The sequence below is a fragment of the Anguilla rostrata genome, chromosome 1 (assembly GCF_018555375.3).
Source record: "Anguilla rostrata isolate EN2019 chromosome 1, ASM1855537v3, whole genome shotgun sequence".
NCBI lineage: Eukaryota > Metazoa > Chordata > Actinopteri > Anguilliformes > Anguillidae > Anguilla > Anguilla rostrata.
Window position 1 is genome coordinate 41,547,700 of NC_057933.1, and position 16,679 is coordinate 41,564,378.

Consider the following 16,679-nt stretch of genomic DNA (forward strand, 5'->3'; position numbering starts at 1 on the left):
TTTCAGGTAATCCGTTTAAAATTAAGTATATTGTCAGGGTATTCAGAGTTTTAAGTATTACAGGCCATAACTGCCATACTACTTAACCTTGTTCAAGTTGTCAGAGAATTTGTTGCAGCATGCAGCAGAATTTTCAAAAGTCTCTAAGCTGGGCTGCTGGGAGGTTCATCCTGTAAAGGCACTGTTTTAGTATGCAGATGAGTCCCAGTCAAAGCCCGGTCTGCTGCTGACTGCAATCAACAGCCTCACAGGTCGACGCAAAACTAGCTCTAGTATTGCCCACATTTCATGACACACCAGCATCTCCCGCTGGCCAACCAAAAGTTAATCTGTTAAGCTGTACATGAAGCATGATTCGATGAGACTTCCAACATGAATGTGATTAGGAAAATATCAAATTGGGGGGAAAAGGAGGAAATCTTTTTTTATTTTGAATCCCTAGCTAGGTCTGATGTAATTTCATCAAGAACAATTAATTGTTTTCAGGAAATAAAATATCGCGTTTAGGGCCACACAGTAGCCATCAGATGACCGTTAAACAGAATCTTATCACAGAGATTAAATTTCCCTTTCTCAGACAGGGCTGGATGAACTGCATGATTGTGTAGTCCTGTTTTAAGCCCACTCCACCCATTCCGCATGATAATCATGCCCAATTAAAATCAGTCGATGTTTTAACGAGAGCTGTGCCAACTCCTTGCATAAGAGCTCTATTCAGTGAAGAACTGATGCAATCTTTCAAACTGCTGGACAGTCTTAGATCTTCTACTGCACAGCCTTGAGCTACAGCGCTGTAAAGATACAGAAGACAAACTGCCCCAAACCCAGGCCTTCACAAAAAAAATCATCCACAAAAGCGACATAACTAATTATGTTGGTTTTCTGTGTGATGTTGTATCTTTGTTAAAATGTGCCATGTTTTGTTGTTAAAGCAATGAAAGTGGTTTGCATCATTGTGAGATGTTGAGTAAGTTCCTTATTCTTCCACATACTGTCAGTGAGTCAGGCATGTGGATTCTTCACGGACTCCACACAGCTCTAAGCCCAGGCCCTGGAAATCTGATCTGGACTACTGCAACCTTCCAACGCATTCTCATGTCACTCAGCTGCTCCACACGTTACTGGCTACCAGTTACAGCTCACATCAAGTTTAAAACATTGGTGCTAGCCTACAGGAAATGTAATGGAACAGGTCCACCACACCTACAATCAATCTTCAACCCTCCTCCTCAACTCATCCTTCTGTTAATAAGAGTTGATCATTTGTGTCTGCAGCATAACACAATCAGGTGAATACAAGCAGCAGGGCAGAGTGAGTGACACAGAAAGTTTCTGGGAGCTTCAGATCTCTTGGGTATTAACGTATAGAGAGTCCAGAGGCATTCTCCCTGGTTACAGACTCAGACTGCAAGTTACATTTTGGACCTAAACCTGATGGGGTCTCAGGCACCCACAAATGAGCATTTACACAGGAGACTTATGTCAAAGTGGTCATCCCACTCTACCCAGTCTTAACCCTAACCCTAATATAGGAACATCTGTGCAGGACTTCAAGAGGTGTGACAGGTGGTCAAATTCTAAATGAATGGATGTATGAGTTCAGACTCAAGGTTATGAGGCTGCTATTCAGTTTTTTTAAGATGACATCTAAGTTCAGCCTGTACATCAATCTTCCACGCTCAGAAAATCTTGAAAGGAGGCCCCCATCGGCATGTCTGTGGAGCAGAAGTTGTCCGTCGTCCGCGCTCAAGTCTACGTGAATCCAAAAGTCCGAGAAAACCATTAATTGTTACTGAGTATTTTCAATGTCCCTGAAGACCAGTAATTAGCAGCTAAAGAGCTCTCTCAATATTAAGCTATTTAAGAGACTAACTCTGACCTTATTTATCCATATTTCATATTTCAGAGTCAATAACAGTAAGATTTTGTGCTATTTTAAAAAGTTCACTGCTAAGGCACATAAAAAAGCAGTATGTTACAGAGCAACGAAAAGCCCACTTTATAATTGGGCGGTGGGACTAGATTCAGCTGTAAATTATGCTGATACCGTATGGAACACATTTGTTGGCTAAATGGCTTCAAGTCATCAAGGGTCCAAGGTATCAAATGAGCCTCAAACCACTGTGCTGCTGCCAGATATGTAGTAGATACTACAAGCATTGTTTCTCCTGAATATTTTTTCCATTGAGTTGAACAGGAAAATTAATCTATCTACTGAACACAGATAAGATTTCATCATCCATATGTAAGTGTTACTGCTGAAAATATATTGGTTATATGTGTTGTTTTTTAAATTGAGTGTCTTTAAATAGGATAGTGGTATTTTACAATGAGGATACTTCACACTGTAACATAAGCGTTCATTGGTAGCTAAGTAGTTTTTGTGTTTCATACACCGGATATGACGTGACTATGGATGTGGGTTGCTACTGTTCCCATAGGCTTCCAAGCCCTAATGCTTGGTAGACAGAATTATTTAATATATGGTACAGTATCATAGCATGTATAAGGATATGTGCCACTTCCGTGCAACAGTTGGCAGTTATAGAAGAGAACTGGCTATTGTTGCAACTGAGAATCACACATTTGATAGGACAGTGGATAAGGAGGAATGTTGATCAGACTACCGGCTTTCTCAGACTTCTCCTTCTGCTCCTGCAGCTCGTCCTTCTGTGCTGCCACCTGCTGGAACCGTGAGCGCAGCTGTGCGATCTCCTCCTCCTTCATCTCCAGCGTCTCGTGCATCTGCCGCTTGGTCTCCGCGATCACCATGCCCTGCACAGGGGAGAGTGTCAGTGTGCTGCGCTGCTCAGTACTGGGAAATGTCCTTTTTCCAGATCAAAAAAGTTAATGTCTCCAGCTAAGGCGCTAGCCGAGCCCAGCTAAGGCACTAGCCGAGGCCAGCTAAGGCGCTAGCCGAGCCCAGCTAAGGCGCTAGCCGAGCCCAGCTAAGGCACTAGCCGAGGCCAGCTAAGGCGCTAGCCGAGCCCAGCTAAGGTGCTAGTCGAGCCCAGCTAAGGCGCTAGCCGAGCTCAGCTAAGTCGCTAGCCATGTCCAGCTAAGGCGTTAGCCGAGCCCAGCTAAGGGGCTAGCCAAGTCCAGTTAAGGCGCAAGCCGAGCTCAGCTAAGGCGCTAGCCAAGTCCAGCTAAAGCTTGACTTAAGCCCTTGGAGCAATGACAAATCCCATGGTATGGTAACCAGTCCTGACTGTCCCAACGTAGACTGTGCTTAGAAGACCTGTGGGGTTAAGGCATCACCCACAGAGGGAGGGTGCATTAGTCACTCCTCTGGGTGACTGGACCCTCTGATCTACCTACTCTAGCTGCAGGTGGAGTGCAGTCCTCCAGCACAGATACTGTACAGTTCAGCCAGAAAGCAGCAGCAGCGGCTGGGTGCATGCTTTCTGGTGGATATGTGTGCTGTACACGTGTGCTAGCCTGTGCACTCTAAAACTTACAAAACTCACAGAGAACACTGCAGTAAATGGTTTTCACTCTAAATATGATTTGGTATGCAAGACAGGGGTCTTAAGCAGGCTTTATTGATAATGAGGACTTAGGCCTTATTGCATCAAGAGCAATACCGGTGCATAACTGAAATCAGTCAACTACCAGGCAGCAGATTGGTTTCACACTAAAACCAAAAAGAGTGGCCATTCCCCAGTTAACAGCAGGGCCAACATACACTGGAGACGTCTGAGCATCTCTCCTCCCACATTCCAGAGCACGCAGTTCATGGTCCATTATCTCCAGGGGATCAAAGGTTAATCACTGATGATCTACACCCTCTTTCAAGCAGAGCACCACAAGACAGTCTGTTTTTTACATCTATCTACACTTACACAGCACCTTAAATAGTATACTTAAACTCTTGTGATCTTTGAACATGTATTAGTACGGTGCTCATGATGGACAATAAATTTTGTAGATAAAGTGGACAGGGAAGAAACTGATAAAAGCTTCCTTGCATACATACCAACATATATATCTATAAATTATCTATAAGTTACATTGGCTCATGGTGGTCAAACAGCTCTAATTTACTAGTTGAGCAACCCATATACACAAACTGTGATAATTATATGATCACATTTCTGATAAACACACAAAGCCTCTCTAAGGGGTTGTAACATTGTAACATTTAACTTATTGTTTATTAGCAATCTGGTATCATCATCATTTTTCAATGTACTAAATACCTCGCTAAGTATAAAAATCTAATTTCATGGAAAAGTATTCTACTGATGCTTCACTAATATTACCGCAGTTAATAGTCAATAAAAACAGCGACAGATGCCATTTTTGACGTGAAAAAGAAGCTGCATGAAAGCACTGACACTGCCTAAGCAGTATGCCAAGTATGCTTTGCTGCTGTAGTTTTAGCTCATCCTTTAAAGTGATGCGATGTCATATGAACTAACACGAGGCGCCACTAAATGTATACTTTTGCCTCCAGCCAGTTGTTTCCATACACATTATGAGGGATATTTGAACAAACATACATTTAGAATTAGCCCTGAATCGTCACTTGCACGATTAGGTACGCGGCTGAGCAGTTTTACTAGTCCAACATCTGATTTTACTGGCCACAAGTGGACTAGCATGACTATTGAACCCCTTAGGTTTACGTGCGTAATAAACCTACAGTTGGTAAAGGTTCTCACCACAAATGCAGGTGTAGCCTTACAGCTTAAACATTGGCTGTTTCAACCTTGAGTGATGTCCTTAGTGGGCTATGAATGGGAGTTCACAGCAGCGGGACACAGCTTGCATCATCCTGCCAGGGTAGGGTGGCTGTTTCAACCAGGGTGCCCCAGGCTACCACAGCATGTGTGCCCTCCAGCTATGCCAGGCACAAACAGGCTGCCACAGCACGAGTACCCTCTAGCTATGCCAGGCACCGACAGGCTACCACAGCATGAGTGCCCTCTAGCTATGCCAGGCACCGACAGGCTACCACAGCATGAGTGCCCTCTAGCTATGCCAGGCACCGACAGGCTACCACAGCATGAGTGCCCTCTAGCTATGCCAGGCACCGACAGGCTACCACAGCATGAGTGCCCTCTGAGCGTACAGTGCCAGGCGACCGAGGCCCACACCGCACCTACCACAGCATGAGTGCCCTCTAGCTATGCCAGGCACCGACAGGCTACCACAGCATGAGTGCCCTCTAGCTATGCCAGGCACCGACAGACTACCACAGCATGAGTGCCCCCTGGCTATGCCAGGCACCGACAGGCTACCACAGCATGAGTGCCCTCTAGCTATGCCAGGCACCGACAGGCTGCCACAGCATGAGTGCCCTCCAGCTATGCCAGGCATCGACAGGCTACCCCCAATCATCAATGGAGACATAACTCCACTCTAATGAGTGAAAGCTCTTCTGGAGTGTGCTGTGTGCTAGCAGTACTGAAAATAGTCACTGGCCCTGAGTCAGAGCATCAGAGGACTACAGAGATTTATAAAAGAAATAAAGAACAGATGTGTGGTGAATTGTCCAAATTTACGGGAAAAAGCAGAACATTCTGTAAATTCTCTGCCACAATAGGAAATGTTGCTTAATTGAGCTCAGAAAAGCTAGCCAAGAAGCCATTTAATGCATCCTCCTTCTGTCTTCACCAGCACTCACCTTGTCCTGCTCCAGCTGCTCGATGAGGTTTTTGGCGTCGCGAAGCTGTGTGATGAGCTTTGTTTTCTCTGTAGTGTGAAGTTCCTGAGAACAGACAGACACAGCCAGACAGGTCAAGCAGTCATACTACTCTATCTGTCCAACGTCTCAACACACTGTTCACTCTCACCACTCATGGGCACTGTTCACTCTCACAACTCCTGGGCACTGTTCACTCTCACAACTCCTGAGCAATGTTCATGCTCGAAACTTGTCAACTGTTCACAGCCACAACCCTGCTTGTCCAGCCTGGAAGCAACAAGGTCCACTGCCACAGCTTCTTAACACGTTTCTCTGTTGCCCTGTCCTTAATAATAATAATAATAATAATAATAATAATCATTTTATATAGCGCTTTTCATGGTCTCAAAGACGCTTTACAATAAAATGATACATATATACATACAATGAATCATACAAAAAAAATACAGAAAATGTAGTGGGACTAGTGGTGCAGTGGTGGTAGGAGGGGGTGTGAGAGGGGGAAGACAAACATCAAGGGAAGGCTAGGGCTAGGCTTAAACCCATTACTGAACTGTTCATCATTCTAATCAGCTACATATCTGAAATTAAAAACTCTAAACATCAGGGGAAAAACAAAAGTATAAGTTCCAAAAAGCAGGGAATCGGGCCTTTTTAGTGGTAGGCCAATTACAAGTAGACGTGTGTAGCAGTATTTCTCTGAGGTGGTGGAGTGGCAATTATCCACAAGCCTAGAACATCACACTTCTCTTAAATACATGTTCATATTTTGCTTCTCATAGACCAACACAGCAGCAAATGCCAACAGTCCCTTAGTATCACAGGCTCAAACATGCTACACTGCCCCCTTGTGCAACAAGCTGCCACTGCATGTGCCTGACTCAAGCCAACCACAGGCCTCAACCTCTAACCAACAAAGAATGCTTAGTAGTGGTCCCAAAGCCACGGCGCAGAGCTAAATTAAAGACACAACGCGTGGAGCTGAAGCCGCTGTGTAAACAGGGCTGATGTGTGTAAAAAACAGGCCAGTTTGCAGTGCCACAAAACAGTAACACCTCCAGGTCACAGGAACGCGTTCCCTGTCACAGGAATGCAGCTGGAAACAAATACATTACTATACACGTTGCTGTTATACATAAAGCGTATATTTCTAAGCATAGTCCTGTTTTGCATTAAGCTTGCATGCGTTTCAGTTATTCAAGCAACATCACTCAGACAAAGAGCTCCAGGAATACCTTATAAGGAGTCAATGTGATCCCATCCCAAAATTTAAGGGAGGCAATTCCCCTGAGGGGTCCAGAGGATGGAACTGGATTACAGTTCTTTTATGAAAGAACAATCTTCACAGCATTATTTACATTTTTAGTTGCCTGCTTTATTTGGTGCATACTGCAATGCCCAGAACACGGGCCGCAGTTCAAAAACTTACCTTAGATCTAACAGAATTTTTATGTGCATACGCAGTAAAGTTTATATGAGCGAAATCAAAAACGATACTTTTGAAATGGCACTAATCCTCATTATAGAAAACCCTTATTGTTATGATGGCTGTTGTCTTTACTGTATACGGTTCAAAAATGAACTTCAGCAGGTTCCTACGCATTCTTTTTCTTCAAAGGCATTTATGACACAAACCTCAAACCTGTGCCAAACACCCTTCATCCAAAGAAAAATTCTTGGTAGTAAATTTCAGGAAAATCCAGTTCAGGCATCATGCTGTGTTGTATGTATAAGCCCCAGGTAGCCGGTAGCATAAAGCAACGTGCAACGGGCGAATGCGTTGCCCAGGGTATGGGAGTGTTTGGCCAGTTAGGGCTCTGTATATCTTACAGCTCGCTAGCAACCCCTGCTGATCGACCCGGTGCCTGTGGACTGCATGCCAAATCAGGACATGAAACGCCTTCCTCTGACTCAGCTCCGTACGAGCACAGCTGCACTGTGCGACATGAACAGAAGCAGGCAGGAGACACCGCGCGTTTTAAAGAAGTCAACACTCTCCAAAACTGGCGGTGAGGATTGCACATGAATGCACGCAGCTGCAATTGCAACAGTGAGTGAGAGTGGGGTACGCGCCGCCTATTATTTCAAACATAAAAAATGAGAGGTGGGGGGATTCAGGAAAATATGCCATGGCAACCCACAAAGCCCATATTATGAAGGGCAGGGGGAGGGGGGCACGTGCAATATGCAGCTTACTTCACACACTGCGGGTGCTACAATGCAATATAAACATGATCCTGTAATTAAATGTTTCCAGTTGCAGGTTCATCTAAACTGCAAAAGAGAGAGGATGTTTTAGCCAGAAAAAAAACATTGTGCTTGCTTTTTACATGTATTTAACACACATAGGGTATCTTTTTAAAAAATGTGGGGAAAATCCATCAACCCTGGACTACACATTCCCTGTGATTGCATCTCCAGCAGTGATTCAGGAAAAAACACATTCACTGTAAAAAAAATAAAAACAGAGTATCTCTCCTAAATGCAAATAAAGCCTCCATCCCCCCAAACAGCAGAAATGGATGGGAGCAGATGGGTGCTTTTATGTGCCGTCTCTAATGTGGTGGGTCCTGCACACTTTCACACATGTTAGGAAAGCTCAGCACCTTTTGACCTCTCCTCTTCCTGCCATCCATCAACCCGAGACCGTCTGGCCAATATCACCGTACCGTCACCCAGAGAGACAGCCTGTTCACACACCATTACACCGTCTCCCAGAGAGACGGCCTGTTCATACGCCACCGTACCGTCTCCCAGAGAGACAGCCTGTTCACACACCACCGTACCGTCTCCCAGAGAGACAGCCTGTTCACACACCATTACACCGTCACCCAGAGAGACAGCCTGTTCACACACCATTACACCGTCTCCCAGAGAGACAGCCTGTTCATACACCACCGTACCGTCTCCCAGAGAGACAGCCTGTTCACACACCATTACACCGTCTCCCAGAGAGACAGCCTGTTCACACACCACCGTACAGCCTCCCAGAGAGACAGCCTGTTCACACACCACCGTACAGCCTCCCAGAGAGACAGCCTGTTCACACACTACCGTACCGTCTCCCAGAGAGACAGCCTGTTCACACACCACCTACCGTCTCCGAGAGAGACAGCCTGTTCACACACCACCACACCGTGTCCCAGAGAGACAGCCTGTTCACACACCACCGTACCGTCTCCCAGAGAGACAGCCTGTTCACACACCACCGTACCGTCTCCCAGAGAGACAGCCTGTTCACACACCACCGTACCGTCTCCCAGAGAGACAGCCTGTTCACACACCACCGTACCGTCTCCCAGAGAGACAGCCTGTTCACACACCACCGTACCGTCTCCCAGAGAGACAGCTGTTCCAACCACGTACCAGTCTCCAGACAGCCTGTCACACACCACGTACCAGTCTCCCAGAGAGACAGCCTGTTCACACACCACCGTACCGTCTCCAGAGAGACACGTTCACCCCAGAGACAGCCTGTTCACACACCACCGTACCGTCTCCCAGAGAGACAGCCTGTTCACACACCACCGTACCGTCTCCCAGAGAGACAGCCTGTTCACACACCACCGTACCGTCTCCCAGAGACAGCCTGTTCACACACCACCGTACCGTCTCCCAGAGACAGCCTGTTCACACACCACCGTACCGTCTCCCAGAGACAGCCTGTTCACACACCACCATACCGTCTCCCAGAGAGAGAGAGAAATTGTTTACACATGACTTTATATACTATAACCAGTTCTGAAACTACTCAGTAAGATGCGCATTTGGATATTATAGCTCACTGTAAAATGCAAATTTATAAACATCTGTGAACATTCACTTTATATTACCGCACATTTCATTATAAACAGCAGTGAAGCTTCACTGTAAAATCCACATTAACATTTTACAAACAACACTGAAGCCGCAGTGTGAAATGTGCATTCCACTATTATAAATAGCGCTGAGGCTCCACTGTAAAATGTGCACTCAGATGGCTGGTTGTTCACGTTTGCTCCTGATCCTGCAGCCGTGGAAAAGCTGTACAGTAACTACAGAGTGTTGCCTTTACGAGCTTTATTAGAACAATCTAGAACAAAAGAGATTAAAAGAGATTCATGAAATATTCTGGTGTTTTAATTCCAAGCGTAATCGGGTAGAAAATCCACATCTGGTAGACAACAATCCACACACCCCAAGCCAAGTATGCAAACTGTAGTGCCTAAGTGCATTGTGGGTAGTGGGATGGCTGACCTTCATCTTCTCCAGCTCCTGGAGCCGCTCCTGCAGCTGGTTGTGCAGGGTCTCGTTCTCGCTGCTCAGCTGGGTGCTGCGCTCCTTGTGCGTGTGCAGGAGCTCCTTGCACTTCTGTAAAATATTCTCCTGCCGCCGCACACGCTGCTGCAGGGCCTCCATCTTCTTTGAAGGGTCAGTGTCTCCCTCTGCTGGTCAGAGATGGAAAAGCATGTTAGTCACAGTTAACCTGTTTTATACACTGATACTCTTATTTAAACAGGCTTGTTGACATAAAAATCTCTTTTTAAAGGCGAACCTAGTTAAGATAGCTGCAGTGCAGTCTTGAGGTCAAAGTTTGAAAACACACAATGCACAGCACAGAAAAACATACAACTACACAAAGAAAACAACTAGAAAACAAAACCTTAACAATTATGAGAATGTGTGGCACAATCCTAAAAACCCAAATACAAATTCACTCATGAAAAGAACATTCCATGCCATGGCACCTTCTGTACTGTGGAACCACGTCTACCTGTAACTCTGCAAGTAGACCTCGGCACACTTGCCCCCACCCCCCACCGCCCGATCTGACTGAAATTAAAAATACATACTGAAGGCAGACTACTCGTCTTTAAAAAAGTACAATTACACACCTCTGACACAAAATATTCTATTGACCCAATCAATATGGAAAAGGCAGCAAGCATTCTCCAGGTTTCAAATTCAAATTCATAAGTTGTCATTTCAGGAACTCAAAACAAAAAGTCCCAACAAATGCTATACGCTGTTTATGTATCATTCTGCGATTAGCTGCATGTCCTGCACACTCGAGCTTATTCAGACTTCAGATAAGCACGCAGTCAGCATAATGCTATAATTGCACACCTCATGAGAATTTAGAATTGTGTGTTTAAAAGGTGAGTAAGTGAAGGAATGCTAGATATGCACATGGAGCATTGAGAGTGTTTCTCCATGTTAGACTGAAATAAGCACATTCAGCAACTCATTCAGAGTTAAAGGGATCATTCACTTTCTGGATTGTCTGCACATTATTTCAGTTTTACTGTATGTACTCAGACAGTGATAAGCATTTTTATTCCACATATAATGTTTAATAAGTGATATATACTGTATATATTTCTAACTATGACTGAGAATTCACATTATATTGTCATTTTTCAAAATGATTTCCATCAGCAATTACTTAGTTGGGAATTTAAAAACAACGTTTGTACAACAAAACTTCTTGTTTATATGGATATACATATGATAGCTCTATATTTGTATGGAGACCTTTTCTGAATCAGTTGGCAGCATCATTATTTAAATGATCAGTTTGCCCCTCATCTCAACAACCTTTCTACAGGGAGAGACAAAAGAATACACTCCCATCACAGCATGTCTTTAACATAGCAGGGGATACTTTCAGCTTTATAGTGACAAATATGGAGATAATTTCTTGTGAATGCGCCTGTCTGTGTGCGGAGTGTGCATGTTCTCCCTGTGTCCATGTGGGTATTCTCCAGGTACTCCAGTTTCCTCCCACAGTCCAAAGACATGCAGGGGTGGGTAAGGGAGTCTAAACGTATGAGTGTGTGAGGTGATAGATGGATTGGGACCTGTCCAGGGTGTATTCCTGCCTCTCGCCCAATGAATGCTGGGATAGGCCCCAGCCTGCTCGCAACCCTCACCAAGAAGAAGCAGGTAATGATGGTTGGAAGTCACAGATACTAGCAATAAAGTATTTTGGGCATGTATTTAACACAAGCAAATTTACATTTTATAGTGTAAGCAAGGAAGTGCACTCTGATATTGAGAATTAGCAGGTAAACACACACAATTAGCCAACTTAGCCAAATGTGCAAGCAGGCGCGTAAAATTTCCAAGTATAAACAGGGCCCATTGTTAACAAGTATACAGAACTAAAATGCAGAATCCGAATGTGCATGTTGACATACTAAGCAGACATACCCTCATTCACAACCGCTGGCTCACTGCTTATGTCTTTGGAGGGGCTTTGCATGGCAGCCTCCGCCCCCTGAGACCCCTGTGTTGGGGCAGACTCCGCCTCCTGTGTCTCCTGTGTGGGAGCAGACTCGGACGAGACTCCGCCTCCAGGAATTACCTGGAGCCGCTTCTTCATCAGGGCCACCTGTGGGAGGGACACCAGGCAAAGGTAAGCGAGCGTCGCACAAAGCACAGTGCACTGTAGGCTCAACAGAAGGACTCTAGTAGTTCTCTCATGCACTTAGCAATAAATTTCAGTCTAGCTGCACATTCACACAGTTTATAGAGGGAAAGAAAGACAAGCTGTAAAAACAATGTGGCTCAGCGCTTGTGCAGAGCTACACTAATAAACTCTGTGACTGTATTTCATCACGACAGATCAGGGGTTGGCAATTCTGGTCCTGGAGGAACGGCATGAACGCAGGTTTTTGTTTCCATTACCCTGGATAAATGAGCTAATTGGCTGTAAACACCAACACCAGTTCACTTGTAGATTAGAGCACAGTAAAATGTTTCATATAGTGTCACAAGAAATCTGCGTACGGATTTTAATGTTTTCATTTTTGAGAATTCAAGAAGCATCTTTACAGTCGTCACATACAGACTGCACAGCATATTACTATTCAAGTACATCACATCATTAGCGGTTACTTATTAGACAATGCTGTATTTTTCAAAAAGCTAACAAAGGTTCTTTTCTTGTTCTTGCCAGATCTGGCTAACAGCTTGTTTGATTATTACTCATTTGTTAAATGATTTATTGCTAAGGATGACGGCCTTTTTAAAATTATGTTAATACAAAACAATGTAAAAAAGCAATGAAAGACAATTCCACTAAATTATTAAAATGAACAATTTTGTGTAATTTCAATTCATTTTCAAAGGCATGAACTTTTCAGATTCATGAACAACCCCTATTTACAGTGGCCTCCTAGCTAGCAACCAACAGCCCAATACTGTTTTTTCTGATTGTCATCAGTGGACTTGCTGCCTACTCACATAGCACCTGCAGTGTCCAGGGCTAGAGCTTGCAGTAGTGTTGCTCTGACAGACACTATTATAAAATGCAGTTTTACATAATGGCTAATCATTCACAACATATATGTTAGTATTGCTTTTAAAATACAGATTAAAAACAAATGATTGGTTATTATACCCGGTCTTAAGGTACATGACCTAACAGGATTATAGAGTACATGATACGCTCAAATGTGCACAGAAAAAACACAAATAAATAATACCCAGATGCATATAAACACATAACATGTTGGCCATATACTGTTTTAAGTATAAACACATGAAGGACAGTAGGGCAAATGTGTTTCAACTTCAGGCAAACGGCCCCACCCTCCTCACTGAAAATTCCAGCTGCAGAAGACCCACTGAGGTCAAACATGCACCCACTGCTTGGTTTAATGTATTTATAAGCACTGGGGCAATTTGTGGTTTTATTTGTTGCGTATATTTGAGTGCTTCCGTGGTGTAATTAGGTGTGAATAATAAATAATAAATTGTGTTATGATTCTCTCACCTGTGTCTGTAACTGTGTTATGAATCTCTCACCTGTGTCTGTAACTGTGTTATGAATGTCTCACCTGTGTCTGTAACTGTGTTATGATTCTCTCACCTGTGTCTGTAACTGTGTTATGAATCTCTCACCTGTGTCTGTAACTGTGTTATGAATGTCTCACCTGTGTCTGTAAGACTGTGATCATCTGGTCCTTCTCCTCCAGGGCTGCATCAAATTCCTCCTGCAGGTGTTTCTTTGCTTGTTGGTCCATCTGCAGCTCCTAACAAATGGCAACACAAAAATTCACTTAAACACATGACAACACACAAACACACTCCTCACGCGCACAACAGAATATACTAAACTCCATCAGGTCTGCAGTGAGCTCAACCTCCATCGAGTGTGCCGCAAGCTTAACCTGCATCAGGTGTGTGTCTGAGGAGCAAATACACACCTCTCTCAGCTCTCCAATTCTGCGCAATGCTTTATCTTGGCTTTGACTCAAAATGGCCTGGAAGGAAGAACACAAAACAATTAAAAATTAATCAACCGTTCACCTCAATACATCCTGGCAAGCCCACATTATTTCAAACATTTTGTCATGACATTCAAGTAAGTGCTAATCATCTCTATATATCTCACATCCACATAGACTATATTTGAAAAAGTTGGACACCATGGGATGCATTAAAATTTCATCACACTTAGTGTCAGTTGCATGGAGTCAACCTACTTTTAGGTCAGCGCTTTCAAATGGCCAGTAGATATATTGTGATGAAGTGAAAGAAAATGACCCAAGAGAGTAGCACACAGTTTCACTAGCACCTCTTGTGACCTTTCCAAGTCAGTGGGTAAAATAAGAATACTGCTACTACAGGGCTGGTGTATGGGAGGAGGTGGGAAAAGATGGTGTACTCTGGGAGGAGGTGGGAAAAGATGGTGTAATCTGGGAGGAGGTAGGAAAAGATGGTGTAATCTGGGAGGAGGTGGGAAAAGATGGTGTACTCTGGGAGGAGGTGGGAAAAGATGGTGTAATCTGGGAGGAGGTGGGAAAAGATGGTGTACCCTGGGTGGTGGTAGGAAAAGATGGTGTACTCTAGGTGGAAGAAGGAAAAGATGGTGTACTCTGGGTGGAGGTGTGATAATTCTGGAATACGGCTGGTGATATATGGGTGGAGATGATCGGGAGGTGATGTGCCCTACTACTTTCCCTTTTTATTAGGATAAGACACTCTGACCAAAGCTAATTGCTGACAAACCACCCACACCACACCACCATATTCTCTGTGGGTGTGCCAGAACCATTTCAGAAGTGCAGGGGCCATCGCGGACCAGGAGGGGGTTGTCCGATATTATGTGACTGAAATTAACCTGAAGCCAGGAAAAGCAGCGTGGAAAGGAGTTTTGTCACTGCAGGGATGGTGTGGCTTCATTTTGTTATTGGGCCAGATCACCTCCAAGCTCATCCAGTAACTGGAGTATAGCATGGCTTGGGAAGCCAGTAGGTTATTCTCACATTCGCCTCTGACCAGGCAAAAAGCAATATTCGATTCAGAAAGACACTCTCCCATCGCAAACACACTCTTACCACGCTGACCATGTCTCCTAAGAATGGCCATGCCAGTGCTGGGAAAAAGTTAAAGCCTGTTTTTCCCTGACTTTTTATAACAGACGCAATTACCTTTACCACAATGGCTACCAGCCATTATAAATCAGCTTTAGCAGGTCATATTCATCATTTCCATTCTCTCCTCCCATATTTTTGTGGTCCAACATCAGAACGTCATAAAACACATATATTAACTCAAACCCGCAAATTTTTAGGGATGCCGCTTTTCTCTCATTTTACCAGCGCGAACCTCTGGTGCAGCACCTTAGTAAATATAGACAAACACTATTTGTCTAGTTAGTGTCGATAAAAGCCCTACAAATTCTTAGTAAATATGAATGGGACATCGTGCTTTTTACCATGAGTTTTGCAACTGAGCATTAGCTGGGATAAAGGGATTTGCAAGGAAGGTAAAAGTGGGGGGGGGGGGGGGTTTAGGGGGTTACAGGCAAGGTCCTTTGGCCTCATCCTTGGCAGCACGAGTGATTCTGTGGCATTTAAAAGTCTCTTACTGACAGGTAAGGTGGCTACAGTGAATGAGCACCCACAGTGGGAGTGACACTACTGAAGTCAGAGGCAGTGTACACAAGCAAATTACCTGCGTTTTCTCTTTATCTCTCTGTACTGTCCGATAAGCAGTGACCAGCTGAGAGGTAGGGAGGAAGAAGGGAGAATGATGAGACATGTACACACAAAAGCACACACGCTCACATAAAACAGACTCATAAACACACTGTATGAACTGCATTGAGCAGTGCATGTTTAACTGAGAAAACAGTATTGAGCAGTGGCTGAGCAAAGTTTAGCTTTGCGGGCATCTACCTACACATATAATTAATACATATAAAGAGAGTGAGGGTATTATGAAAATAATACCCATAATCAGCAATTGAAATCAGAATGAAACTTCACTGATCAACTTGTTCTCTATTCTAGAGTACTGACCCTTTAATTATTACTTTACTGTCAGGAGCCAAAGTGGAGCTTCAGGGAATTTCAGGGAACAAACATCAGGGATCCCCTTAGCATTTCAGTTCAGTTCTCTCTGATACTCACCTCTGAGTATTTCCCACAGCTGTCAGCCTCTCTCTCATACTCACCTCTGAATATTTCCTACAGCTGTCAGCCTCTCTCATACTCACCTCTGAGTATTTCCCACAGCTGTCAGCCTCTCTCTCATACTCATCCCTGAGTATTTCCCACAGCTGTCAGCCTCTCTCTCATACTCACCTCTGAGTATTTCCCACAGCTGTCAGCCTCTCTCTGATACTCACCTCTGAGTATTTCCCACAACTGTCAGCCTCTCTGATACTCACCTCTGAGTATTTCCCGCGGTAGTTTCCCAAGCTCCTCTCCATCTGGTGCAGGCGATGCAGAAGCTGTTCCTTTGACAGGGTATCTGCGCTGCTGTACATGTCTTCCGCTTCGCTCTCGATGTCCGAGGGGGGGTCGTAGGCAGGGGTTCCCAGGGGCTCGTTCTCCCCCAGGGCAGTAAGCGATTCACGGGAAGAGCTGCGGGTCAGGTTCTCCCGGGAAGAGACGCGGGTCAGGTTCTCCCGGGAAGAGGCACGGAACAGCCCCTCCCCTCGCACAGGAGAGCGAAACAGAGACTCCATGGAAGGCACCTTCAGCTGCAGCTTCTGGGCGAAAGACTGAAGGAGGAAGAGAAGGAGGAGGAGGAG

General features: G+C 44.6%; 1 protein-coding gene across 3 annotated transcripts in view; it reads right to left on the bottom strand.

The window, feature by feature from the left end:
* Positions 1 to 16,673, bottom strand: part of golga4 (golgin A4) — a 41,699-nt gene extending 25,026 nt beyond the window's left edge. The window contains exons 1-8 of one of the 3 annotated variants that reach the window (XM_064337580.1): positions 16,314 to 16,673; positions 15,596 to 15,643; positions 13,843 to 13,899; positions 13,570 to 13,668; positions 11,843 to 12,023; positions 9,887 to 10,074; positions 5,630 to 5,713; positions 2,628 to 2,775 (exon numbers count right to left, since the gene is read on the bottom strand). In XM_064337580.1, coding sequence (XP_064193650.1) covers positions 2,628 to 2,775; positions 5,630 to 5,713; positions 9,887 to 10,074; positions 11,843 to 12,023; positions 13,570 to 13,668; positions 13,843 to 13,899; positions 15,596 to 15,643; positions 16,314 to 16,613 — 1,105 coding nt within the window. In that variant the 5' untranslated portion in view covers positions 16,614 to 16,673. Of the gene's footprint in view, positions 1 to 2,627; positions 2,776 to 5,629; positions 5,714 to 9,886; positions 10,078 to 11,842; positions 12,024 to 13,569; positions 13,669 to 13,842; positions 13,900 to 15,595; positions 15,644 to 16,053; positions 16,292 to 16,313 lie in introns of those variants that run through there. The other 2 variants (XM_064337572.1, XM_064337589.1) reach the window with 2 other exon arrangements.
* Between the last annotated feature and the right edge of the window lie 6 nt (positions 16,674 to 16,679).